The 26,842-nt window shown below is 44.5% G+C and overlaps 1 protein-coding gene across 1 annotated transcript in view; it reads right to left on the bottom strand.

The window, feature by feature from the left end:
• The window catches only part of RYR3 (ryanodine receptor 3), a 521,285-nt gene that overhangs the window by 103,262 nt on the left and 391,181 nt on the right, over nucleotides 1-26,842 (bottom strand). Inside the window, exons 44-49 of the mRNA XM_037056141.1 lie at nucleotides 21,646-21,826; nucleotides 20,351-20,459; nucleotides 16,889-17,009; nucleotides 5,969-6,138; nucleotides 3,216-3,436; nucleotides 247-337 (exon numbers count right to left, since the gene is read on the bottom strand). Of these exons, the coding sequence (XP_036912036.1) occupies nucleotides 247-337; nucleotides 3,216-3,436; nucleotides 5,969-6,138; nucleotides 16,889-17,009; nucleotides 20,351-20,459; nucleotides 21,646-21,826 (893 nt within the window). The remainder of the gene's footprint in view (nucleotides 1-246; nucleotides 338-3,215; nucleotides 3,437-5,968; nucleotides 6,139-16,888; nucleotides 17,010-20,350; nucleotides 20,460-21,645; nucleotides 21,827-26,842) is intronic.

Here is a 26,842-nt window from a genome sequence, read left to right as displayed (position 1 = left end):
CGGGCAGTTGGTGGACCCCATTGCAGAACGCTGGGGCAGGTAAGGAATCTGGAAGTCCCACTCCCCTGCACCCCAACACACTCAAGAAGGGATTGATTTTGTGGGCTGCATCTTGTTGGCTCTCAACTTAAAGGAGCAGAGCCCACGGAGCGTGCATTTTGCTCCCCGAATTGTGAAGACACCACAGCTTGCAAGGCAAGCATCCTGTGCCAGCATGGGCTGCAGTCAGTCACGAGAGGGGCTTACCTTCAGGGGCATTTTGCAGTGCTCGTTGAGCTGGGGCACGTCAAACACGAGACGCCGCAGGAGCTGCTGCAGCATGGAAGGCCTCAGGTGACTGCGGGGGGCCATGAGAAAAACAGAAGGGCAGGACGAGAAAAAAAGAGACAATAATAAAGGATAAAAGAAACACGCAGCAATAAGCATCTATTAGAGCTAAGCCTAAAAAAAAAAAGCTCCTAAAACACAAGACCTTAGGGAGAGCACAGCTGATGACGAAACACTGTGAGAACCGAGTGTAGTTAAAATGCAGAACAAGGGGCATGCGGTGAATAAACTGAGGTACCTGAGGTTAAATTCCAGTCGCCATTTGACAAGACGTTCTAGAGTCTGTGCACAAAGTATAGCTACTGATTAAGTGCAAAGAATGTAACAAAAAGAAGGGGCCTTTATTATTATTTTTTACATATATAATTGATTGCATTTATTTATATTTTTTATTGTTTATTCTATTCCAGTTGTCCCAATCTCCCCCTTTGCTCTCCTCTGCCCAGCACCTCCCGCCCCCCCCCTTGTTGTCCAAGCCCCTGGGTCATTCACACCTTTGACTAAGCCCCGCCCCTTCTCCCCACCACTCCCCGCCCCCTTCCTCTGGCAGCTCTCAGTCTTGTAAGGACTGCCAGTCGAGGTGAAGTCCAGAGAAGCAGAAGCCATCTGAGGCCACCTACTGGTGCGATCTGAAGGGAGTTTTAAGGCCCCCTGAGTTACTGTGTGATCTCTGAAGTTCTCATTGCTGGAATTACTTCTTGGGTTAAGGCTCCATCCTCAAAAACACTCCTTTAAAGGACAAATGCACTAACTAACTAGAGAATAATTTGCCCAAGTATCCAAGAGTTCATGGCTTTGGTATTCAGGGCAGTAAATTCTGAGAGAGACAAAGGAGAGATGAGCAAGACTGATGTAGCCTGTATGTGTAGACTGCCAACGTTTTAAATCCCTTTCTTAGAATCATAAAAATTATTTCCCGGTTAGTTTCAGGTGCATAACATAGTGATCGGACACTTCTATAAATTATGAAATGGTCGCCCTCGGTCTAGTAACCGCCTGGCGCCATACTGCTACTGCCTGCACCCCCTGTGCTGTACCTTGCACTCCCAGGCCTCTTCCGCAGCCGCTGATGTGTACTTCTTGATGCCCCCCTTTCATCCAGCACCCCCCCCCAACCTGCCCTCCGCTCCGGCCCCCACTAGTCTGTTCTCTGTATCTATGAGTCTGTGTTGTTCGTTCATTTATTTGTTTTATAGATTCCATGTATATGTGAAATCGTATGGTATTGTCCTTCTCCGTTTGGCCTACTTTGCTTAGCATAGTGCCCTCCAGGTCTGTCCATCTTGTCCCGAATCTGATGGCCAAACGTTTTAAAAGCCTGGAGGAACCTCTGGATCTTCTGCAGAGAAAAGCGCGTGCACACAGTCCACATGGTCTGGCGTGTAAGTTCAGTGCACGGACCCCTGAACTCCTCCCTCAGATGCCCACGGAACCGGGGAAGCCCAGTTAATACCTTTGATGGCCAAGTGTTTTACGCTTTATTATTTCAAGAAAGGTAAAAAGGCAACTGAAACACAAAAATGATTTGTGCAGTATATGAAGGTGATTGATCGAATGTGTCAGAAGTGTTTTGCAAAGAAACTTTTGCAAAGTTTTGTGCTGGAGATTTCTCCCTGGATGATGCTCCGCAGTCAGGAAGACCAGTTGAAGCTGACAGCGATCAAATGAAGACATTAATTGAGAAGAATCAATGTCACACCTCATGGGAGATAGCCGACATGCACAAACTATCCAAACTGTATTTGACAGTTATTGGTGAAAATGAAAAATGTGTCTTTTCCTTTACAGAAAAAAACCGAACGGACTTTTTGGCCAACCCAATAGTTGACGTCTCTAGGCATTAGAAGATAGAAAGACAGCAGATGTAGCTCCATTTTTAAGGAAACACTGTAAATGTGAGGATCATTATTATATTTGAAAGGTAAGTCTGAGACTGTCTTTCAGTGTGATGTTCTAAGGTTCCAATCAACTGTGTTTTTTTTTCCCCCTAGGTAGCCCTACCCCTCAACACAGAGTCAGTTGCCTTGTGTGGCTGGGAAACAGCTGCTTCACCAGGAGCCACGGCCAGACCCCCGTGGCCTGCTGGTCCTGTCTCCAGGGCAGCCTGAAGTAGGGCTTCATTCGCCCCCTGGGCTCTTGGCTGCACTGTGGAATCACCCGGCCGCTTCAAAGGCTACAGGTCTCAGTCTCACTTCTAGAGGTTGGAATTGGGGCCAGAGGGATGAGCTGGGTGCTGGGGCATGAACCTGGTATTTCCCCAGGTGATTCTCACGTGCAGCTGGGGTGAAAAACTGGCTGAAAGCAGGAGCCCTGGCCTTGCACCAGCTGCTGTAGGAAGAGCCCTTTTTTCTTTGACCCTACCTGACCTGACACAGTTTGCTGAGGAGCCAAGGCTGGTGGGGTGACTTTACCTCTGTCCTTGCAGGCCCTGGGGCCTATTTGCAGTGGTGGAAACTATTGCCCTTCCTTCCCCACTGGGAGTGGAGATGCCTTCTCCTTGCTCCCAGTCTCTGAGGTCCAGAGGAGGGTTGCTTTGATCTGCAGTCCTGGAGGCTGGCCTCTGGGCAAAAGGCCCACTCATTTACAGGGGAAATCCTGCTTCCGCCTCTTAGGGACTAAAACAGTAGTTCTTCTTTGGAAAACTAAGGGCCTGAAAGGCAGTCTCATCTCCTGGTCCACCAACCCTGAGGGCTAGAGGCTGAGCTGCACTTACACCCCCCTCCACGAAGACCAGAGAGAGCCTGCTGTAAAGAGGAGACGTCTGGTGTACGGCATAGGCCTGGGAGCTTCCTCAGACCAAAATCACCCAGTTTCAGATTGATTACACGATTAAATGCAGCTACTGTGGATGCACACACACAGGAGAAAAACAGGGGTGGGGTACTTACTTGCAGATAGCAAGCAAACATTCTTCTATGGTGTCTCTCTGAGCTTTGGTGAGGGAACGTCCCTTGGAAAGCCTATATATTGTCTGGAGTGTGGAATCGATCAAAGACGTGGAGTGTTCTGTTCCAGCAAAGAGAGGGGCGCATCTTGTGAGGAGTGGGAGCACGGCAGAACATATGTACCGATTCAGCGCCAGGGCAGCCTCCGTGGTGCTCAGGGAAACCTGGAAAGGGCACAGGCACACTGGTCAGGCTCCCTGGGAAGGAGAGCAAAGCTCGCCCGGCATACTGAGAGCCCACCGAGTGGGGCAGGGAAGCTCACACGTAGCCGGGCATCACAGGAACAAAGTAACAGCTTTGTACCTTCTCAGCAGACTGATTGCTCTTTTGCATTTTAAATGAGAAAAAAAAATCCTGTTTGAAAAAATAAACAGGTGAAAAGCAAAGATTGGCCAATCTTAACTCATTCTAAATGATCCACAAACATCCACCCTCCTCAAAGATTTCCAAACTGTTAAAAGCACATGGTGGTCTGTTTAATCCAATCTCCTTGATGTCTGCCAAGCTCAACTGCATTATTTTTCCTGCTGTAGCTCCTTCCTCTCATCTTAGGGAGACTCACAAGTTGTTCTCTTGTGGTTCTGGAATCACAGAGCAAAGGCCAAGCCAGCTCTCATTTCGCTGGTCTTGCAGAGAGTGGAGGAATTCTGACCCCCATCACTTAATTTACGAGCGTCGTGAACAACTCACAATCTCATAAGCGACGTGAGGGCAGATCTGATTTTACATGGGAGCAAGTGTCCGAGAAATAGAAACGCAGGCCTCTCTCTGCACCTGCTGAAATCCGCACCCCCGTGTGCTCTCTGGTTTATCCAGACGGGCCGGATTCAAGGAAGGCCCACTTAGAGCCAAAGCATTTGATTATTTATGTAATCTTTACCCGAGGAGATATTTATCGATGTTTTAGAGAATGAGGAATGGAGAGAGAGAGAGAAAAACATTGATGTAAGAGAGAATCATCGATCGGTTGCTTCCTGTATGTGCCCTGACCAGGGACCAAACATACAACCTAGGTATGTGCCCTGACCGGGGTTTGAACCCCCAACCTTTTGGTGTATGGGATGAAGCTCCAACTAACTGAGCCACCCGGCCAGGGCAGCCAAAGCATATCTAACTATCATCTCTGAAAATTGCAAAACTTTAAAAGAAACCTTGCGATTCACAGAGATGAAATATCACAATCATTTTCTGTGATCATCACAATAATTATATCTGTAACTTAGGGTCTGATAAACTGTTTTCTTTGAACTGTACACATTCCTGGGTGTTCCTCTTAATTATCAAAACCTTGCTTTCTAGGAGCTTGAGTAATCGTCCTGAATCCTTCACATTTATCACTTTAACAGAGCCATTAAAATGAAGGAGGACCAGGCTGTTACTACAGTGGCTTAAAAGTTTTCAGAAGAGAATGCATGAAAATGCGTGTGCTGAGAAACTGCATGTAAAACTGCTCCGGCAGATGGTGCTCAGACAAGCATGTGGTTTGGACACCACATGCTAGAATAGCATTTGCTATTTATTTCATCTATAAAAAATCAAATGCTTTGATCAGGAACCTTGGGAATATCCTACAAGTTAAAAAATTATTCTATTTTAAGCCAAGCAATTTATTGAAAAGCTGAAAACAAATAAGCTGTGGGAGCATTGTTTTAATTAGCCAAAAGGATCACCCTAACACCTTCACGGATACACCATCGCTTAGTCCCAAGCCAGAGGCAGGGATGGAGCCCTCACACAGACGGGGGCAGGGAGGGTGGGGGCGGGAGGGGAGGCTCGTACTGCTTTCCACCTGCAGGCAACCCAGTCAAACGGAATCCAGCCCAGGCCAGGCCTTGGCTGTGTGACACCCAGCCCAGAACTCAGACTGCTATCCCGGCTGGACACCAGGTGGGGCCTTTGGGTAACTTGATGACTGATCCAGAAGACATGCTTCTGGCTCTTAAGAAGAAACTAGCTCTAACCTGGCAAAATATTCCTGGACTTAAGCTGATTTAATCAGTCTTTCTCCTTGGACCCAGCACTCCTGGTGCCTTGGGTCTCTGCTTGGTCCTGACTTGGGGCATCAGGCATCTGTGCTCTTCAATTTCGGGGTCTCCTGCCTTCACGTCTGTCGATAATGGATTACTGAACCTCACACCTGACTTCCAAACTTGGATCGGCCCTTGGCCTCTTGTCCTGACCTTGTCATGGCTGAAGTCTGTCAGCTTCGGACTATCTTGCTTACCAGTGTATTAAACTTAGGGAGTAAGCGTGGGAAGAGTACTGCCAGCCTCCAGTGCAGTCAGCCAGCCTTTCTCCTGAGGGATAGAGCCCTACTTCTCATGTGATGAGTTCTGCCCCATGGGAAACATATGGTGAAATCTAGCATTGGCTGGGGGGGTGCTGGTTAGAGGTCAGGATGCCACTAAACATTCCGTAATTCACAGGATGCCTCCCCCCGCCCAACAAATATTATAAATGTTGAGAAACTTTGGAATAGAGGAAACTGGTTGAATATCTGAGGTCAAGTTTACCTACATCTGAGTCACTGGCCCAGTAAATTAAGACCTCCCATTTCTTGGGGACTCTGTTTTCTCACCCTTTAAAACAAGCTACTAGTGTAATCAGTGAGTAGATTAGCAAATAGTCACTTCTGAATTCAAAGATACTAATTTACACGGGTGGGAAAACTATTTTTTCTTATTTTAGGTACTTACTGTATCTAGAGAGGCGGAGGTTCTTAAGTCAGGTAAAAAACCGACCTCCAGCAAGTGGAGCAGGAACGTCTGGTCCTTGATGCCGTAAACGCGGTCCAAGAACAGTACCATGGGCGCCTTGTGGTCTGGGCAGAAGTGGGCGGCCACGTCCGGCTCACTGACAGACCCGTCTGGAAGACATGGAGACCATCATTTCCCCCTGTCCTGTCTCCTCAGTCTCAAGGACAACACAGGGTTTGTCTAGGGCTTGTTCTCCTAACGCGCAACAGGAATTTGGGAAATAATATAATTCCATGCTGCATCCAGCTTAGATTGGCTTGGAAGAGCTGGTTGTTAAAATGTTAGGAGTTTTATGAGTCAGTTGTTAGACATGCTCATTATTAGAAAATAAAGCTTAGAATAAAGTAAATGTTAAAATGTAACAAATAGACTTCCAGCCAAGATGGAGGCGTAAGTGGAAACACTGTGCTGCCTTGCACAACCAAGTTTAAAGACAACAAAGTTTTCGTAACAAAAACGCAACCAAAACACAGAAAATTGAACTGTACAGAAGTCTGACGACAACAAACCATTCATCCAGACAAGTAAGAGGGGCGGTCAGTGGCTGGTGGAGCAGGGTTGCACAGGAAAAAGTGGCCAGACCGACCCAGGCATGTAGGGGGCGGTTGGTGGATCCCAGGTGTGGGGTGACAATGGGCAGACCCAGTGAGGGTGCAAAGTGGTGGCTGGCTGACTGCGGTCACACATTCACACTCAGATAAACCAGGCAAAGGAGTGAGCAGTGAGACAGACAACACAATCCAGGGCCCCAGTGACGAAAATTAAAGCCTAAAAGCACCAACTGGAAAAACTTTTGGGGTCGATCGAGGTGTCGGGAGAAGCTCCCAGGCTCACAGAGAGTTTGTTGGAGAGACCACAGGGTCCTGGTGGGTGCACAGGCCCACACACCCAGGAGACGACACCAGGAAGGCCAGGTTTGCTTGCAGGAAGCAGCAGAGGGGACGGAAATCTGAGAGAGAGCAGAACAAACGCCACTGCCCCTCTCTGACCCTGCCCCTACATACAGCATCACAACCCAGCAAATGGGTTGCCCCACCCTGCTGAACATCTAAGGCTCCACCCCTCATACTTAACAGGCGCAAACAGACCAAAACAATCTGGCTCAAGAAGAACAGCTCAAAGACCCAGAGCTAGTACTTCTAAGTGAGCAAGAGATAGCCAACCTATCAGATGCATAGTTCAAAATACTGGTGATCAGAATGCTCACAGAACTGGTTGATTTTAGTCACAAATTAGAGGAACATATGAAGGCTAAACTGATTGAAATGAAGGGAAATGCACAGGAAACCAATAGTGATGGAAAGGAAACTGGGACTCAAATCAAGGGGGTGGACCAGAAGGAAGAAAGAAGCAGCCAAACAGAAAAGAATGAAGAAACAAGAATTCAAAAGAATGAGGAGAGGCTTAGGAATCTCCAGGACATCTTTAAACATTCCAACATCCAAATTATAGGGGTACCAGAAGGGGAAGAGGAACAGCCACGAGTGGGCAACTTATTTGAACAAATAATAAAAAAGAACGTCTCTAATCTGGCAAAGGCAATAGATTTCCAGGAAACCCAGGAAGCTCAGAGAGTCCCAAAGAAGGAACACATCCAGGCACACCATAATTTACATTAGCCAAGATTAAAATGGAGAGAATTCTAGAAGCAGCAAGAAGTAAGGGGATAGTCACCTACAAAGGAGTTCCCATCAGACTGTCAGCTGATTTCTCAAAAGAGACCTTACAGGCAAGAAGGGGCTGGAAGGAAGTATTCCAAGTCATGATGAAATCCAAAGACCTACAGCCAAGACTGCTCTATCCAGCAAAGCTTTCATTTAGAATGGAAGGGCAGATAAAGTGCTTCTCAGATAAGGTCAAATTCAAGGGGTTCATCGTCACCAAGCCCTTATTATATGAAATGTTAAAGGGACTTGTCTAAGAAACAGAAGATAAAAATATGAACAGTGAAAGGACAGCAAACTCACTTATTAACAACCACACCTAAAACAAAAGCAAACCAAGAGGACAGCTAGATCAGGAGCAGAAAACTAGAAATGAAGATCATGTGGAGGGTTAGCAACAGGGGAGTGGGAGGAGGAGAAGGGGGGAGAAGGTACAGAGACTAAGTAGCATAGACGGTAGCTAGAAAATAGACAGGGGGGAGGGCAAGAATACTATGGGAAATGTAGAAGCTAAAGAACTTGTAACATATGGACATAAACTAAAGGGGGGAAATGGTGGGGGAGGGGGTGTACAGGGTGGAGGGGAATAAAGGGGAGGAATGGGACAACTGTAATGGCATAATGAAATATATTAAAAAATAAAATGTAACAAATACTCAAAATTCACTACTTCCTCATGACTATCTTGAGGTTGTTTGCATCTATGTATCTGTGTGTTGGAAATGCAGTACAGTGGTGCGCTGTGTGCTGACCCCATGCTCAGGGACATGAGGTTGGTAGCTTGAGCATGACCTTGGGGAGAGTATTTTCACCACAGAAATGGGTAAGTGCAGGAGTCTGGGCTTGATCTACAGCTTAGTGTGGAAGACACTCGAAAGAGAGAGGGAAAAGGTAAAGGCAAAATGAATTTAAAAGTGTGTCATGTCGGTAGCTATTACATCCTAAATAGCACAAAACCGAAGAAATCTCCCAGTATTTTAAAACTATTATCTGATTTAGGTGGAATTTGGATCAGATCATCCAAAAATCTGAACCTTAATAAATCAAGATGTTCAAAGATGAAGTGGGGAATACCATGAAGAAAATAAAAACTGCTTTGCTTGGGCCCTGGCTGGTGTAGCTCAGTGAACTGAGCGCGGGCCTGCAAACCAGAGGACGATCATGGTTCGATTCCCAGTCAGGGCACATGCCTGGGCAGCAGGCCAGTTTCCAGCAGGGGATGCACGAGAGGCAACTGTACATTGATATTTCTCTCCCTCTCTCCTTCCCTTCCCCTCTAAAGGTAAATAAATAAAATCTTTAAAAAAATAAAAAAAAACTGCTTTGCTTGGAAAATAAAGACAGCATTTTGAAACAAGATGAAAAAGAAAAAGTCTTCCTCCTGTTATTTTGTTAAGAGAAAAAACAACTAGGAAAGACAGCCCATCAATGATCAGTCTACAGCCAGGGCCTTAAGAGCCACAAAAACTCAGTGGTGTCCAGGGACCATCCTTGGGGATGGGAGAGCCAGGAGGGAAGGGACATTCCCAACTGGAAGCTGCCTGCCGCTCCTCTCGTGGGCACTAGGGGGAGCTGGATCTGCAGAGCCAAGGCTGTGTTAACCTCTGGGACACACCTGGTGTGCTGAGAAACATTATTTTTATGGCGTATCAGTGTTTTGTGCTCAAAAAGTTTGGGAAACATTGAGTTCAACACATTTTCTTTATCATACGTTTTCTCAGAGGTTCTATAATCCAATGTGACTGATGAAGTTTTATAAAAATGTGGTATTTTTGAGAGTGATGTCAGCAAGACTGAAGAATAGGAGGTCCCAGGCTCTGTACCCCACAAAGATAAACAATGAGACAGCTACCCATGAATAAAAATAGTGCTGGGAGAACTCTGGAGTCCACTTAAGAAACTTCAGCAACACAGTGGGACAAAACACCTGAGAATAATGGTACGAAAAGGGAAGGAAGAACAGCTTTATTTTGCCTGCATCCTCCCTGCGCCAGGCCAGCCCCGCTCAGTGTCATGAGGGAACTCCTCCTGCTGGAAAGTGGGGAGCAGGGTGAGTGGTCAGCTCCTCCAGCCTTTTGGGGCACCACAAGAAGGACCCACATTGCCTTCAACCCACCAGGAGCCGGCAAAGCTGAGACATCTGGAGATGCCTAAGAATAAGAAGGGCAGTCAGGGGCTACCTGCACCAGCCACAAAGCAGGAGCCAGTGTGGTTCCCAGGGACCTGCTGGGCAGAGAACCTCAGCAGTTTTGCCACCAAAGAAACCAACAGCCGGCCCAGCCACCACAAAACCTTGGCAGATTCCACAGGTTTTTCATGTTTGCAGTTGCCCGGATGCCCGAGTCTCTCTGCACCCCCCCACCCTTGCTGCTGGAACCCAGGATCTGCACTGGCAGCCTCTGCAGCCCTATAAGTTCAAGACGCCAGCTTAGGCCCCTGCCATGGATGCCCGTCACCATAGGTGCACTGGGGAGCAGACTCCCACCCCTGGCCTTTATTGCCATGCACAGTGGTGAGGCCTTGCCACCATGGCAGTGTATATGAACAGGTAGGGACCCCAGAGCTGCCTCTGGGGCCCACTCCAGCCCTGTCTGGGCTCACCTGTAGCTAGCACCTTCAGTGGTGAACTTGTATACCACTGGCCAGAGTCTTGTCACTGGCCTCCACTGCTGTGCACCTGTGGTGAGACTCGGAAGCCAAAGGATTGCGTGCTGAACAGCCAGGGTTCCCACAGCTGCTACTGTATCTTCAGGTAGCCCTTGGCCTTGCTGCTGGCCCTGGCCATCGCCACTTTGTGTGTGTATGCAACTGGCCTGTGCCGCTACACAGGCACCTGTAGCTGGTCCCTGCGGCTGAGTCTGTGTGTACTTCTGGCTCTGACCACCCCCACTGCCTGCCCTGGTCCCTAATTGCCAGACCTGGAGGCCTGCTAAGTAAGGACCTGAACAGCTCTTGCAGTGACTGAGGACTCCTGGCAGCTCTTGCCAAGGACCACACAGTTGTCAATGTTGTGGACCCCCGTGGCCCTGAGATGACATCACCCCTTCCCCCAGGCCCAAAGCTGCTACACACCCCTGCACTCGGGCCCTTGCTTCACACTCCAACATGCCCCAGCCACAGGGGAAGGTCCTTCCTTGCCAAAGTTAGTCCACACAGTCTAGAAATAAGCATATACTTATGCAAGGCCAAAGGTATCACAAAAAAAACAAGAGCACATGACACCACAATAGGGACACAGTAACTGCCCCTAAAAAAGTGAAGATACATGAATTGCCTGAAGTTCCAAATAATTATTTTAAAGATACTCAGAGAGCTACAAGAGAACACTGAAAAACTATTTAATGAATTCGAGAAAACAATATGAGAACAAAATGAGTTCAACAAAAGGATAGAAAATATGAAAGTGTGAATACAGATAGAAATTTTGAAACAGATAGAAATTTCAAAATAGAAATTTTGAAGCATATAATGCCTGAATGGAAGAATTCAACAGAACACTTCAACAGCACACTGAAACAAGCAGAGAAATCGGCAAATTCAAAGAGGAACATTTGAAATTATCCAGTAAGAGGAAGAAAAAGAAAAAAAAGAATAAAAAGGAATGAAGAAAGACTATGGGACGAATGGGACACCATGGAGAGAAACAATCCATACATCACTGGAGTCCCAGAGCGGAAGAGAGGAAAAAGAGAGAGAAACCTAAAGAAACAATCACTGAGAACTTCTCAAACCTGGGGAGATAAATGGACATCCAATTTATGAAGGTAATAGCTCACCCCAAAATTTCAATCTTAAACGATCCTCTCTAAGATCAATGATAACAAAACTGTCTAAAATCAAAGACAAAGAATTTTAAAAGAACCAAGAAAAACAATTTTCTCATACAAGGGCCTCGCCCCCCCCCCCTCCCCCCCATAAGACTATCAGCACCTTTCTCAGCAGAAACCGGCAGGTCACGGGAGCGTGGGGTTATGCATGCACAGTGAGGAAGGAGAAAAACCGTCAACCAAGAATTCTTGCACCAACAAAGTTTTCATTCAGAAATAAACGCAAGAAAATACCTTCCCAAACAAAGCTGAGGAAAACAATCATCACTAGACCTTCTTTATAAGAAAGGCTGAACGAAGTTCTTCAAGGTGAAATGAAAGGATCCTAATTAACAACATAAAAACCTATGAAAATATATAACATGCTGGTAAAGTTAAGAGCATAGTCAGGTCAAGAATACTGTAAAGAAGAAAAATAACAAAGACCAGAGCAGAAACAAATGAAATACAGAATATAAAAACAATACAAATGATCAACAGATAGCTGATTTTTTGAAAAGATAAATAAAATAAAAAAAACCTGTAGCTTACCAAGCAAAAAAGAGAGATCGCTCAATAAGTAAAATTAGATATGAAAGAAGAGACACTAAACTAATATCACACAATCACAAATGATCATAAGCTGTTGGGGACTGCTCTGCCTGGTTTCAGGAATTGTAACTGCCCCCCATGGCTAAGGATGAGCGAGTGACCTCCAGAATGCAAGCCATAGGAAACAAAGGCTTGTCTCTGGTAGCAAACACTGCCTCAGTTTCCTCTCCCTGCCCCCAAAACATGGTAGGCAGTCAGAGATGGGTAAGACCCCTCACAGTGAGGGGCAACCTAAGCCAGACTCAATCACTTGGGAGGCCATCATGGAAGGACTTGCGGGGCTGCAACAAAGAGCGAGCAATAGACCCTTGCCCTCCGGCTATGTGACCTAGCCCAAGTTCCCGTGTCCTCTGGGAGAAGTGCTTCCTGGCTCTAATCCACTTAAGCCTGAATACTTGATGAGGAGGGGTATAGCTCCTTGCCTTTCTAGAGTGGATCTGGGGAAATCTGGCTTAAGAAAGAATTCCTAAAAATTCTGTGAAAACTGCTTTGCTAAGAGTGCCTTCATTCATATGTTAAGGGTCTGAGCAGGAAACCCTAAAGTTTCTGCAAACCCCCTTCCTGACAGACTCTGACTCAGACTAAGCCCTCAGATTTCTTTGATTCTTGCCACCTGTATTCCTGTGTATTACAACTCAATAAAAGCCCCTGGAGGAAGAGGCTCCTCACCTTTTTCCTCTGAGAAACTGGCCACCTCTCCTCCCCAAGCAGATCATGTCTTGGTAGTGTTTACTTTCATCTGTGGCAGACAGGGGGACTTGAGGGCAAAGTGGCCCCCACAATAAGTGACTACTATGTCCAACAAATTCAACAATCTAGAAGAAATTGATAACTTCCTAGAAGCATACAATCCACTGAGAATGAATCATAAATAAATAGAAAATCTGAATAGACCAATAATGAGTAAGGAAATTAAACAGCAATCAAAAACCTCCCAATATGAAAAGGCTATAACCAGATGACTTCATGGGTAAATTCCAACAAATTCTTAAAGAATTTACACCAATCCTTCTCAAACTCTTCCCAAAAAACTGAAGAGGAGGGAACACTCCCAATCTCATTTTATGAGGCCAAAATTACCCTCATACCAAAGCCAGACAAGGAAACTACACAAATAGAAAAACTATGGGCCAATATCCCTGATAAATATATAGTTGACCCTTGAACAGTACACGGAGTAGGGGTGCTGATAACCCCACACAGCTGAAAATCCGCAATAACTTCTGACTCCCTTAAACCTTAACTGAAGTTGTCCCTTGGTATCTGTAGGGAATTTTCTCTAGAAATCCCTACAAATAGGGATCCCTACAAATATTTTCTCTAGAAATAAGGGACTCAAGCATGCCAAAATCTGCATATACTCAAGTCCCTTATACAAAATGGTATATAACAATACATGCAGTCAGCCCTCCCCATCCACAGATTTCCAACTGTGAATCAAAAAATGTCTTTGGTCCATGGCAGTTGAATCTGTAGATATAAAACCCATGGACAGAGGGCCACCTATATATTTATTGGAAAAGTCCATGTATAAATAGATCTAGGCAGTTCAACCCTGTCTTGTTCAAGGGCCAACTGTACCTGCAAAATTTCTGAACAAAATACAAGCATACCAAATTCAACGGCACATTAAAAGGATCATGCACCATGATCGAGTGGGATTTATCCCTGGGATGCAAGGACGGTTCATTAGACACAAATCAATAAATGTGATATATCACTAATAGAATGAAAGACTAAAATCATATGATCATTTAAACAATTACAAAAAAGCATTCGACAAAATTCAACATCTTTTCATAATAAAAATTCAATAAATTAGGTAGAGAAGAAACATACTTCAACAAAATAAAGGCCATATAGACAAACCTACAACTAATACTCTCAATGTTGAAAGACTGAAAGCTTCTCTGTAAGATCAAGGTTAATATAAGGGTGCCCACTATTACCATTCCTATTCAACACAGTCCTGGAAACCCTAGCCAGTACAATTAGATAAGAAAAAGAAATAAAAAGCATCCAAATATAAAAGGGAAAGTAACATTGTGTGTTTGATGATGACATGATCTTCTCTCCATCAAAACTTGTTAGAGCAAGTAAGCAAATTCAGTAAAGTCTCAGAATACAAAACGAACATGCAAAAATCAGCTGTGTTTCTATACTCTAACAATGAACTACATGAAAAAGAAATAAAGAAAACAATCATATTTACAAAAGCATCAAAATATCAAGAAATAAATTTAATCAAGGAAGTGAAATAAATTTAACCAAGGAAGTGAAATATTTATAGACCAAAACTATAAGACACTGATAAAAGATAAATAAATGGAAAGAAATCTTGTATTCATGGATCTAAAGAGTTAATACATTATTTAAATGTCCAAACATGCAAGACAATCTATAGATTCAATGCAATCTGTACAAAATTCCAAGGTCACAAAAATAGAAAAAACAATCCTGAAATTCATGTGGTATGACAAAAGACCCTGAATGGCCAAAGAATTTTTGAGAAAGAACAAAGCTGGAGACATCACATGTCCTGATTTTGAACTATATTATAAAAAACTAGAGCAATCAAAACAGTATACTATTGGTATAAAAACAGACACAGATCAATGGAGCAGAATTGAGAGACCAGAAATAAAGCCATACATATACAGTCAAGAAATATTTGACAAAGAAGCCAAGAATATTCAATGGAGCAAGGATAGTCTCTTCAATAAATGTTGTTGGAAAAATTGATATTCACATGCAGAAAAATAAAATTAATCCTTTTCTTACACCATTCGCAAAAATTAACTCAAAATGGGTTGAGGAAACAAGACCTGAAACGTAAATCTCCTAGAAGAAAACACAGGCTTAAGCTCCTTGACACTGATCTTGGTGATGATTTTTTCACTGACGTCAAAAGCACAAGTAATAAGAGCAAAAATCAACAGATGGGACTTCATGAAAATAATTTTAAAAAACCCTTCTGCAGAGGAATAATCAACAAAATGAATAGGCAATGTATATAATAGGAGAAAATATTTGCAGGCCATGTACCTGACAATATGTTAATATCCCCCCAAAATAAGGAACTCATACAATGCAATAGCAAAAGGCAAATAATTCCATTAAAAATAAGCAAAAGATGTGAATAGACATTCTCCCAAAGAAGACACTAAAACCACCCACAGGTACATGAAAAGGCACTTAACATCACAAATCATTGGGAGGTGCAAATCAAAACTATGAGATATCATCTCATACTTATAAGTGGATACTACCAAAAAGATGAGGGATAACAAGTGCTGGTGAGGATGTGGAGAAAAGGGAAACCTGGTGCACAGCTGGTGGGAATGCAGACTGGTGCAGCCATCGGGGAAAACAGCATGGAGGTTGCTCAAAAAATTACAAACAGGACTATCATATGATGCCACTTCTATGTCTGTATTAAAGGAGATGAAATTATTATCTTGAAGAGATAGCTGCACCCTATGTCCATGGTAGCATTATTTACAATAGCTAAGACATGGAAACAGTCCAAGTATTTGCTGATGGATGAACAGATAAAGAAAATGTGGCGCACCCACACAACGGAATACTACTGAGCCACGAAAAAGAAGAAATCCTGTCATTTGCAGCAATATGGATGGATGTGGGGGGCATTATGCCAAGTGACATAAGTTAGGCAGAGCAGACAATTACAGTGTGACCTCACCTGCACGTGGACTCGAACCCCGTGCCCTCAGAAACAGAGTCCAGTGACTGTTACCAGGGATTGGGGAAGGTCGGGGAGAGGGGGAGACGTTGGTCAAACAGGAACTTTGTGTTATGAGATGAATTCAAGTTCTGGGGATGTAATGTACAGCATGGGGACTACAGTTAATACTGTATTGTATGTTTGAAGTTGCTATAGAAGTAGAACTTAAATGTTCTCACCATAAGAACAAAACATAGTAATTACGTGAGGTGAAGGAGATGTTAACTAACCTTAATGTGTTAAATGTTTTTCCATATATAAGTGCCTCAAATCACCACACTGTACACCTTAAACATTATGTTATATACCAGTTATCTCAATAAGGCTAGAAAAAATGTGACACATTCCACAGCATTTCCCAAACTTACTTGATTCCAAACCCCTGTACACCAATGACTATCTTCTACAAAAACGTTCCACATTACACCAGTTCGGGAAACACTAACAGTCAGAGTCATGCTATCTTTTCAATTCCTCCACCTGCCTGGATGGAATTGGACAGCAGGTGGAGTGAGGCAGAGGGACCGAATGCTCCTGGGAGGGTATAAGACGTACAAAGTCAACACTGCTCATTGCCAGGTGTCACAGGTATTATCGGGGAAAATCTGTTTATGATCCACGGCCATGAGGTACACAGGACTGCAACTGAAGGGAGCCTGTGTGGGGCCCTACTGTTGCCCCAGGTGGCTACACAATCTCGGGGACACAGGCAGAGAGGAAAGGCCAGGCCGCTTTCCTTGGCCCCATTCCATCAGCCTCCTCCCTGAGGACGCGAGTGTTGGAGGACTGGGAGGTCTGGACTGTCCGTATCTATGGGGTGTAGGGTACACCAGTCTCTAACACTGGGGAGCAGAGGAGAGAGTGGCCAGCTGGAGCCAGGAAGAGAGGACTCATCACAGGAAAGAGAGCAATACCTCCCCTGCTCTGCAAGTAGGGGCTGGGAAGGACTCCGCCGGCGCTGGCACAGTCCTGGCCCTAAGAGAATGGCCGCGGTGCGGACTGGCCACACTCAGCCCTGAGATGCTTCTCTTACCTTTGTTCAGGGAGGGCAGTTTCAAGGGGATGCTGATTATCCCAACCAAGTCCTCGGTGGGGACCAGGGAGCGTAGGATTGACCTGATCCGGATGGCTTCGCCTTTTCCTGTCTGGATAAGCTGCAGTGCAGGGTTGGGGGAAAAAGATAAAGAAACTTTTTACACCCCCGTTCCACCCACCTCCAAACCTCTTGCAGCAAACTAGTTCTCTTCCAGGGCTGGGGACACTTCTAAATGTCTCTAATTGTGATGGACACTTATGACCATGAGGGAAAGGGAGGGGCTTTCTCCTGATTTCCTGGAAGAGAAACTAACTGTCCAGGGAGGGAATAACTGTCCAGGGGGGTTACTTGATTCCTTTGCTGGGATTACAATGGTCATGCAGTTATGGCATCAAGTTTCAGCAGTAAATGTGGTGCCTGGTGGTGATTTTTGGTGTGACTGCAATACAGGGAACTCTCAGTGGCCATGACAGGAGTGTTGACAATGTGGCCACAATTCCAGAGTCTGGAATGTCACTAAATACAGAAAGACTTATGCATTTTAGTTTCCTAAAAGGATGATTAGTGCTGGGACTGGAGGTAGGCAAGAGGGGTATAGGGGTCCTAGAGCAGGGGTGTCAAACTCATTTTTACTGGGGGCCACATCAGCCTTGTAGTTGCCTTCAAAGGGCCAAATGTAATTTTAGGACTGTATAAATGTAACTACTCCTTAACTAGGGGCAAGGAGCTTGGCACTGCCACCAGGTAGAAACAAGGTGCTGGGCCAGGTAGAACAAGGTGGAGGGCCAGATTTGGCCCATGGGCCTTGTGTTTGCCACCTGTGTCCTAGAGAAACTAAGAATCTCAGTGGAGTTATTCTGCGGTGGATGACATGAACCATACAGCCATGAGTGGGCCAATCAGCACATATAGGTGCACAACCTCCTCCATGTGGGGGCAACAAGCATGCTTGTAGGCACAGGACACAGCAGAGAACTGAAGTGCTAGGAGTTCAGGATTGAAATGACCCCAGGTCAGCTGCAGGGCATGCTGGGATATGATGCTCAGAGGCCTCGGGGAAAGAACACTGTGCACTCACCCAGCTGCCACCTCTCATTCCTGTGGGGAGAGGGCCAGCCATCACTGATGATGGCATCTCCCCTCCTACCACTCACAGAGCCTGGGCCCAGGGACGGGATCTGAGAAGGTGTGTGTGCACACATGTGTAGGGTGTCAGACCAGAGGAGCAGTGAGGGAGAAGAAACTCCTTCCCAGATGGGGCTCTGATGGCTCAGCCATCCCACGCTGCCTTCTTCCCGAGAAGAAGCAGGCCGTAACTCGCTTTCTGAAGTGATGACGGGTGAGCAGGGGAACTGACATCCCCACGGCTAAGACTGTAGAACACCCTAGTATTTCCCTGGTTTCCCTTTCAAGCTTCCTTTATTTGTTTAAGACACAGAAATAGAAAGATGAGCCCATGTGGGAAATGCTGGCTTGTCACAGTAGAAAATAGAATTCTAAGGATTCTGATCAGCTTCCCTTATTAAGATTTAGACTTTCTACTAACCACACACTTTTGATTTAGATTCTTCCATGTTGGAATAGTTTTCCTAAACACTTGCGGATGGATTTGTAAACAGGCTACACTGTGTATTAGGCAAGACCCATGACGCACTGGAAGAGAGGTAAGAGTGTGCGCTTTAATGAGGTGCCCTAAACCTCAGGTCAGGACCAATCAGAGGGCTGCAAAATCAAGTGAGTGGTTTGTGAGCCCTGAAATAAGCTCATGAAATAGATTACTAGAGAACAGAAAAAATTACAGTGCAATGTCTATAGTAAAGATAAATTTTGTGTCTGGAATATATGTATATTAGGTGACAATGTAAATTATATTTCTTACTATGATCAAAATAAATTATTTTGGTCAAAAAGTTTGAAAGCCACTACTTTAATGAGTGCTGTTTTTCATTAGAGCATTAAAAAAATATAACACATCTACTGTTAACTTGGCAGTGACCAAATACCCAATTTTACCAACACCAGTTACGACAGTCTGTATCAACCTAATCTGCTGTGCAAGAAGAGCTTTTGGGAGATGCTCTGTAATAATCCCAATTCCGTGAGCCCCGCAGGGAGAGGCAGGCAGGTGCCAGAGCCCTGAATGAGCAAATCAAGCAGTTCTTTCAAACAATTACCAAGTTTTTTTTTAAAAAATTAAAAGGCTATCTTTTCTGTTATCACGTAAAAAGCAGTTCTTTCCCCTCTCACTTACAATGTAAGACATTATATGAAATAAGGTCACTTTCTCTCAGGCCCCAGGACAGGTAAAAGAGGGAAGAGGAAAAAAATGCTACAACTTTTAAGGTCAAAAGAGGAAGTCTGGGAAGATATCCCATAAAAATAGAAGCATTCTTTTTTGGCATGTCTGGAAAGCTTACCTCTGGGAATAAACAGGAACCATGGAAAGAGACTATTTTTCTGGCGCTTAAAAACATGGTAATCAAGAAAAAAGGATTTTCTATGTGAGTAGCCTGATGTCCACGATCAACAATCAACTTGGAAAATAGAAACAGACTCACAGAAACAGAGAACAGTATGATGGTGGCCAGAGGGGAGGAGAGTTGGAGGGATGGGTGAAAAAGGTGAAGGGACTGAGAGGTACAGACTGGTAGTTACAGAACAGGCATGGGGATGTAAAGTATAGCATTGGGAATGTGGGCACTAATATCATAGTAACAGTGTGTAAGTGCATGGTGGGTACTTGAAATGTCAATGGGAGCACTTCGTGAAGTACATGACTGTTTAACCACTCTGCTGTACACCTGAAACTAATGCAAAATAATACTGAGTGTAAACTGTAATTGAAAAATAAAAAAGGAAATAAAGTCATAGAAAAAAGAATCAAGTTGGTCACCTTTTGATCAAATTAAGGCATATGGCCCACAATTTTGGCGGGTGTCTGACACAGGATACTTGGAGGAGACGCCCAGCGGGTGTCACAGGGAAACCACACCACACAGGGGTTTGCCCAGGAGCCATCCTCTAGTCCCACACTGAGCACATCGTGGGAGGCAGGGCTCTTTGGAAAAGACAACAATGCGGGGGAAACTGGAGGCAGGGGAAAGAGGAAGACCAGATATGAGATGGACTGGCTCCTGGACTTCTCCATAGAAGAAGCCACAGGCCCGAGTCTACAGGAGCTGAGCGGGGCTGCTGAACAGGACACTGGACACCACTCAGCCAAGGGTCACCAAGAGTCACAGCTGACCCAATAACATGTAAGGAATGTGTGTACATTCCTAAGAAAGCTGAAGAATCAGGTACCAGAGATGGAAACTACTTCTCATGGGAGCTAAAAGGAACTGAGAGAAAGGCATGCCAGCAAGTGCCAGAGACAGAAAAAGAAATAGCATTCAGGAAATCTACAGGGCTCTCAGGTCAAGCTCCTCAAAGTTGCACTCTGAGAACTCGCGTACTTACGTGCATTTCAGGAGCACAGCGGCCCAGCAGATCTATAAGAGCTGAATAAAATGACATAATTGCGTTGCCCATGTGAACGATCTCTTCTTCGTCTTCACTGTCCTCTGTGCTGCTGAGACAGAACCCACACAAGGACCTGTGAGGGAGCCCAGCAGGCGCGGCCGCGAGCTGCATGATGTGGAAACACGCGGCTCCTCCTGGGCATCACGCACCCTAGCCCTTGGACACCCTCTCCCTCTAGAAGTCAACCAGGTGGTTCTAGTCACCCAGGTCAAAGGACCCAAATGTCCATGGCATTTCTAGGGTCCCAGGACCTTTACGGTACATGTATTGACATTAGCTGCATGTTCAGACCATATACACTCACGGAGTAGAACCATAATCCCCAAAGTTCCTACCATTCATTCCCCTTTCCTCCCTGGACATACATGGAAAGCACATTGGACAAGGAGTCAGAAGGGCTGTGTCCACATTCTCGTTCTGTCGCTAACAAGCTATGTAACCCTGGGCTTCAGTTTTTTCTTACATAATATGAGGAAGTAGAGACACCTTATGTTCTCTCTAGCTCTAGTAGGTCACCTGCCAGAACAAGTGACCAAAAAACAAAAACAAACAAACAAACAAACAAAGCCAGCTAGCTGGAGCATTGCTCTGCTGAGTTATAGCCATTCTCTAGATTCTGAGGTCTAATCTAGAGGCTGCGGATACAAGAAAGGGAAAGGGTCATAAGACACAATGAAAAGAAAGTCACAAGGCAATCTGCTAATGCACCATCTCCTTAACCCTTAAATACCGAAATTAGTGATGCTGTCATTTTTCACATGCTGCAGTTCTCTTCTTTACCTAAAGAATCAAATCAAAATACTTTCGGAAGAGGAAGGATTAAAAGTGAGGTGTGAGATGAGACACCAAGGTTTAGAATACCGAAGGGAACGGTGCGGAGTGACACCAACGACTGTAACCTTGGTGGCTCAGGCCTTTCAGCCGCTCTACAGCTTCCTCCTGTGGTGATGCCTTGTGGGGCAGGGAGGGGCTGCGCTGGCTCAAAGAGCTGGCCAAATCCCTCAATTTGCTAGGGGGTCTCAGTGGAGTAAGAAAAATGGAAGTGGGTGAAGGTAATAGAGAGTGAGGACAACAATGTGCTTGACCAAGTGATTTAAAGTGTTGTCACTGTAAAGAGCCTATGCTTTCTCTACCAGGGGGCAGTTATTGGCCCATCTTCAATCATTCATGCATTGACAATATCTGGGCGCTCACCAGCTGTATCTGTGCCAGAGGCGATTCCATTCACTTACACTTCTCGCTTGTATCCCTGAGAGGGGAGGTCGAGGGCTGGGTTCTCTGAGATCCTAATGGCGCCCTGCATGGCAGCCAACAGGCCGTTCCCCCCTTCACCCCGCAGGGCTGGGCCGAAGCACTCTGGGCGTCTGATGAGAAGCTTGACCACGACACTAGCATTTTCTTCTACACTTTCACCTGAGGAAAAGAGTTATTTCCTTCATATTAGAAAGAACAGCCCTAGAATTTTTTTAAAAGATTTTATGTATTTATTATTAGAGAGAGGGGAAGAAAGGAAGAGATACATCAATGTGTGAGAGAAACAGTGGCTGCCTCAAACATCTTCACTGTGTGAGAGATATATCACCTCCCCCTACTGGGCACGTGGCCCACAACCCAGGCATGTGCCCTGAGTGGGAATTGAACCTGTGACCTTTTGGTTCACAAGCCAGCACTCAATCCACTAAGCCACAGCAGCCAGGGCCCAAGAATTTATTTCTTATTGATGAGGCAGGGAGAGCAGTAATTGACTGAGCTTGCCACACATTTTTAAGGTTAGGTCATAATACAGAAAGAAAGGTGAGCTTTGAAAGATTAGGTCAGAAGTTGTTTTTCTGAAGTACTCCAATTAACCAATATAGAACAGAATCCTGCTTTTAAGTTCAGGATTTTGTCCTCAGAGGCTAAGAAATACAGTACCCAATCTATCACTAATTACTGATTAATTCACCAGGGACTTAGAGAATAAAAGAACTTTATATATTGACCCTGTGTGGGTGAGGTGAAAGGGATTTTCTTTCTCCTCTGGGAGGAAGTAAAATGGTAACTACAGCTGATGTGCCTCAGTTACCCTGTGGAGAAGTGACATGTGAGCTCCTGAGCTGGTCTCACAGTCTAACACCTGCCCCAGAACAACCAAGTTCGTGTGGATAGACCGCTGAGCATTCCTGAAACCAGTTTTCCATGGTACAAATCTACTTGGTCTTGTTGCCTTGGTTACATTGATACTAAAAATAGCTCTATAAGAAGCTAAAGGTTGGAGAATTATATTCTGCTGGTATTTTTCTTTGGAGGAGCTGCAGACAGCTAAGACAGGGTCTCATTTCCTGAAGATGTGAGCAAGCAATGGAACTGTCACATGCGAAAAGCAACAGCCAATGCCTCTTAGGGGCAATATTCAGAGTCAAAAGCAGTTTGACAGCTGTTCAAGCAACCTCATAAAACACATCTTCTGTCTCAAATACAATATGAATTTGTGTCTGAGAATTTATCTCTTGGCCAATACTCAAAGACAAGGCTTTCTGATCTTGTGCTTGGATGAAGCCTGAAGAAAAACTCCTCTACAAAATTATTAGTAGATACTTCTTGGAGAATTGAGCTCCACAATAAAGGTTGCCCCCTCATGTGCTGTTGTATTAATTACTTAATGCTGTATAAAAATATCTCAAAACTTAACAGGCTAAAACAATAGCATTTGTTCTCTTACAGTGTCTGTAGGTCAGGAATATTGGAGTGACTAAGTGAGGTGGGCCTGGCTGGACAAATCCTGTGAGATGCCAGCCAAGATGCAGGCCAGCGCTGCAGTCTTCTGAGGCCTTGACTGGACATGGAGCATCAGCTTCCATGCTCGCTCACGGGGATGTAGGCAGGAGGCCTCAGTTCCTCCCCGCCTGCAGCTCTCCACACTTGTACACATTTGAAGGGTCTCACAGCCCTTGAAAGCCTGCCCCATGTCCCTGTTGCAATCCTTCCTGGTCCTGAGGTTGGCTTGCTGACATCCTTTTTTATTTTTTCTTAAAATCACTCAACCATTTGCATTTCAAGCAAAATTCAAGATTGTAAATATATACCTCTCTAAGTTTTAGAATCGTGTGACTTGATTCAGAAAAAGTTTCATTAACTAAATTTAAACTCATCAGAGTGCATTCACTGCTTTATAGTTCACTCCTTTAGGAGGCTAAAATTTTTGTAAAGAAATTTCTTCAAGTTTCATTTAATGTATAACATCAAGAAAGGAGTTTGTTTTTATCAAATGGGAATCCATGTGAGGGAGGTCCTCAGGAGATGCTAAAAGGGTAAAAGAATCACAATGATGATACGGTGGAAAGAACCAATGAAGACAGAAACCAAGGAGAGAGTGAGTGACATTGTGCAATTTGTACAAAAGCCCAAGTAAAGTGATGGTGAGAAACCCTAAGGCCATGCTTTCCTATCAGTTGAGACTAACATCTATATTTGATGAAGTTTAATCACAGGAGGAACACTCAGAGAAAAACACCAGGAGACTCAATATACTTGAAAGCAAATATTCTTAGTCATAGACAAACTCACAGTTCACTGCTTTCAATGATCTTTGGCCCCCATAATTATGAAGGAACACTACATCTACCTCCTCAGGTGTCATTTTTAATTTTAAGAATAATAAAGCTAAAACTGAAATTTTCCATGTTAAAATTAGAGGGAAAATTCCCCTGTCAATCAGCTTATTTAAATATTGTACTCTGATTCTTTTAGTTGTCAGGATGGAGACCCTTCCTGGTGGGTCAGCCAGCCATTACCAGCATGTTGAATTCAACTTAGCTCTTCCCACAGTCACCAGCATCGTGGAATTGTATGGGACATGGACCACAACGTGCAATAGAATTTGAAAACCCAGACTGCGAGCCCTATACTAGGTTTGTTGATGAAATTCCTTTGCCACATTAGCCTTATTTTATCGGAATCTCAGGCTCAGATCTAAGCTAATTAGGCTGGCGCTACCAGCTGACCCAGGAAGCCATTCCTTGATTACTGAATTGTGGGGGGTGCAGAGGGCACCCTGCAAGAGAATGAACTAAAGTGCAACCACTGCTGCTAATTACAGAAGGGACCATGGGAAGGAATTTCCAAAGGCTTCACAAGGTGCAGAGAATGGCATGATTAGAAAAGAGAGAGAACATCCTCTTCTTAATTACCTGTAGCTCAGCAGCCTGGACTGCCAACCAAATCCACTGCAGGGAAGCTGAATATTGACCCTGAGGGGCATTTTACAAGGGAGAGAGAGAGATCTGAGGTAGATTAGTTCTTCCCAAGGGTTTACAATGATGCTTTTGCTTGAGTTACAAAATGAACAGAGCTTCACAACAGTGTGAATGCTCAGTGATTTTCTTCAAAGGCTCTCAACTCTGTCTTCACATTACTATCTCCTTTCCACATTCTGGAGAATGTTGAATGGAAATGGACTGATTGCTCATTTTACCCTGAAGAAATCAGTCTCACCCCAAGGATGATTACTATAGATGCAATGATATTACCATCATCCGATCACTTCCCTTACTCTCTATGTTTTCACTACCATCCTTGTTTTAAGGTTCTTTACCTGGTTCTTTTCCATTCCCTTGACATCAACCCTTGACCTGGGTCACTGCATTTCATCCTTCAGAACAAGCTTGAATTTGGAAGCCCCAGAAGATCTTGTCCTCTCAAACCCCCTGTCCTTTTCCCTGAAGCATAGAACGTGAGTATAATTAATTGTTTGTAACTGTTTGTGTCAGTTTTACTCACTAGATTGTATGTTTAAAAAGAGCATGGAATTATACCCAAATTATATATCTCCACATGTCCAAGCATCTTGTTAATATGTGGAATATAAAAGGCATTCGAAAACATTTTTTTTGGATGTCCTGCCAAGATGGAGGTGTAGGTAGATACATTTTGCCTCCTCACACAACCAAAAGAAGGAAAACAACAAATTTAAAAACAAAAAATAATCAGAACTGCCAGAAATCAAATTATATGGAAGCTTGACAACCAAGCAGTTAAAGAAGAAACACTTATTCAGAGAGGTGGGGTGGGTGGAGACAGGTAGCTGCGGCAGAGAGGACACAAAACAAGGTGGCAGCTGGCAGTCCCACATTTCATACAGATAAGCTGGGAGGAACAACTGGGGAGAGAGACAGACTGAGCAACCAAGGATTCCAATGTGGAGAAATAAAACCTCAAAACCTCTGGCTGTTAAGACCTGTGGGAGTCCTGGGGGTGGGAGAAACTCCCATCCTCACAGGAGAGTTCACTGGAGAGACCCACAAGGTGCTAGAATGGATACAAATCTGCCCACCCTGGAATCAGCCCCAGAAGGACCCGATTTGCTTGTGGGTAGTGAGGGAAGTGACTGAAAGCTACCAAGGCCCAGCAAGCAGCATTGTTCCCTCTCGGACCCTTCTTCTACATACAGTGCCACTGCACAGCTACGTGGGTTGCCCTGCCCTGGTGAGTACCTAAGGCTCCATCCCGTACAATGTAACAGGTGTTTCAAGAAGAAGAAATATGGCCCAAAAGAAAGAACAGATCGAAACTCCAGAAAGATAACTAAGTGACGAAGAGACAGCCAACCTATCAGATGCATCGTTCGAAACACTGGTGATCAGGATGCTCACAGAAATGGTTGAGTATGGTCACAAAATAGAGGGAAAAGTGAAGGCCATGCAAAATGAAATAAAGAGAAATATACAGGGAATCAACAGCGAAGGGGAGGAAACCAGCACTCAAATCAATGGTTTGGAGCAGAAGGAAGAAATAAACCAGAACAGAATGAAGAACCAAGAATTCAAAAAAATGAGGAGAGGCTTATGAACCTCTGGGACACTTTAAATGTTCCAATTTCTAAATCATAGGGATACTAGAAGAAAAGGAAGAGTGAGAAATTAAAAACTTATTTGAAAACATAACGAAGAAGAACTTCCCCAGTCTGGCAAAGGAAGTAGACTTCCAGGAAGTCCAGGAAGGTCAGGGAGTCCCAAAAAAGTTGGACTCAAAGAAGCACACACCAAGGCACATCATACTTACATTACCCAAGATTAAAGAGAAGGAGAGAATATTAAAAGCAGGAAGAGAAAACGAGACAGTCACCTACAAAGAAGTTCCCATAAGACTATTGGCTGATTTCTCCAAAGAAACCTTTCAGGCAAGAAAGGGCCAGAAAGAAGTATTCCAAGTCATGAGAGGCAAGGACCTACATCTAAGATTATTCAGCAAAGCTATCATTTAGAATGGAAGGGCAGATAAAGTGCTTCCCAGATAAGGTCAAGTTAAAAGAGTTCATTATCACCAAGCCCTTATTATATGAAATGTTAAAGAGACTTATCTAAGAAAAAGAGGAAGACTAAAACTATGAACAGTAAAATGGCAACAAACTCATAACTATCAACAACCGAATGTAAAAAAACAAAAGTAAAC

The sequence above is a fragment of the Sturnira hondurensis genome, unplaced genomic scaffold, assembly GCF_014824575.4.
Source record: "Sturnira hondurensis isolate 20B ecotype Veracruz unplaced genomic scaffold, ASM1482457v3 Scaffold0008782, whole genome shotgun sequence".
NCBI lineage: Eukaryota > Metazoa > Chordata > Mammalia > Chiroptera > Phyllostomidae > Sturnira > Sturnira hondurensis.
The sequence above is the reverse complement of the archived record's forward strand: the minus strand, read 5'-3'. Positions and strand labels throughout refer to the sequence as shown.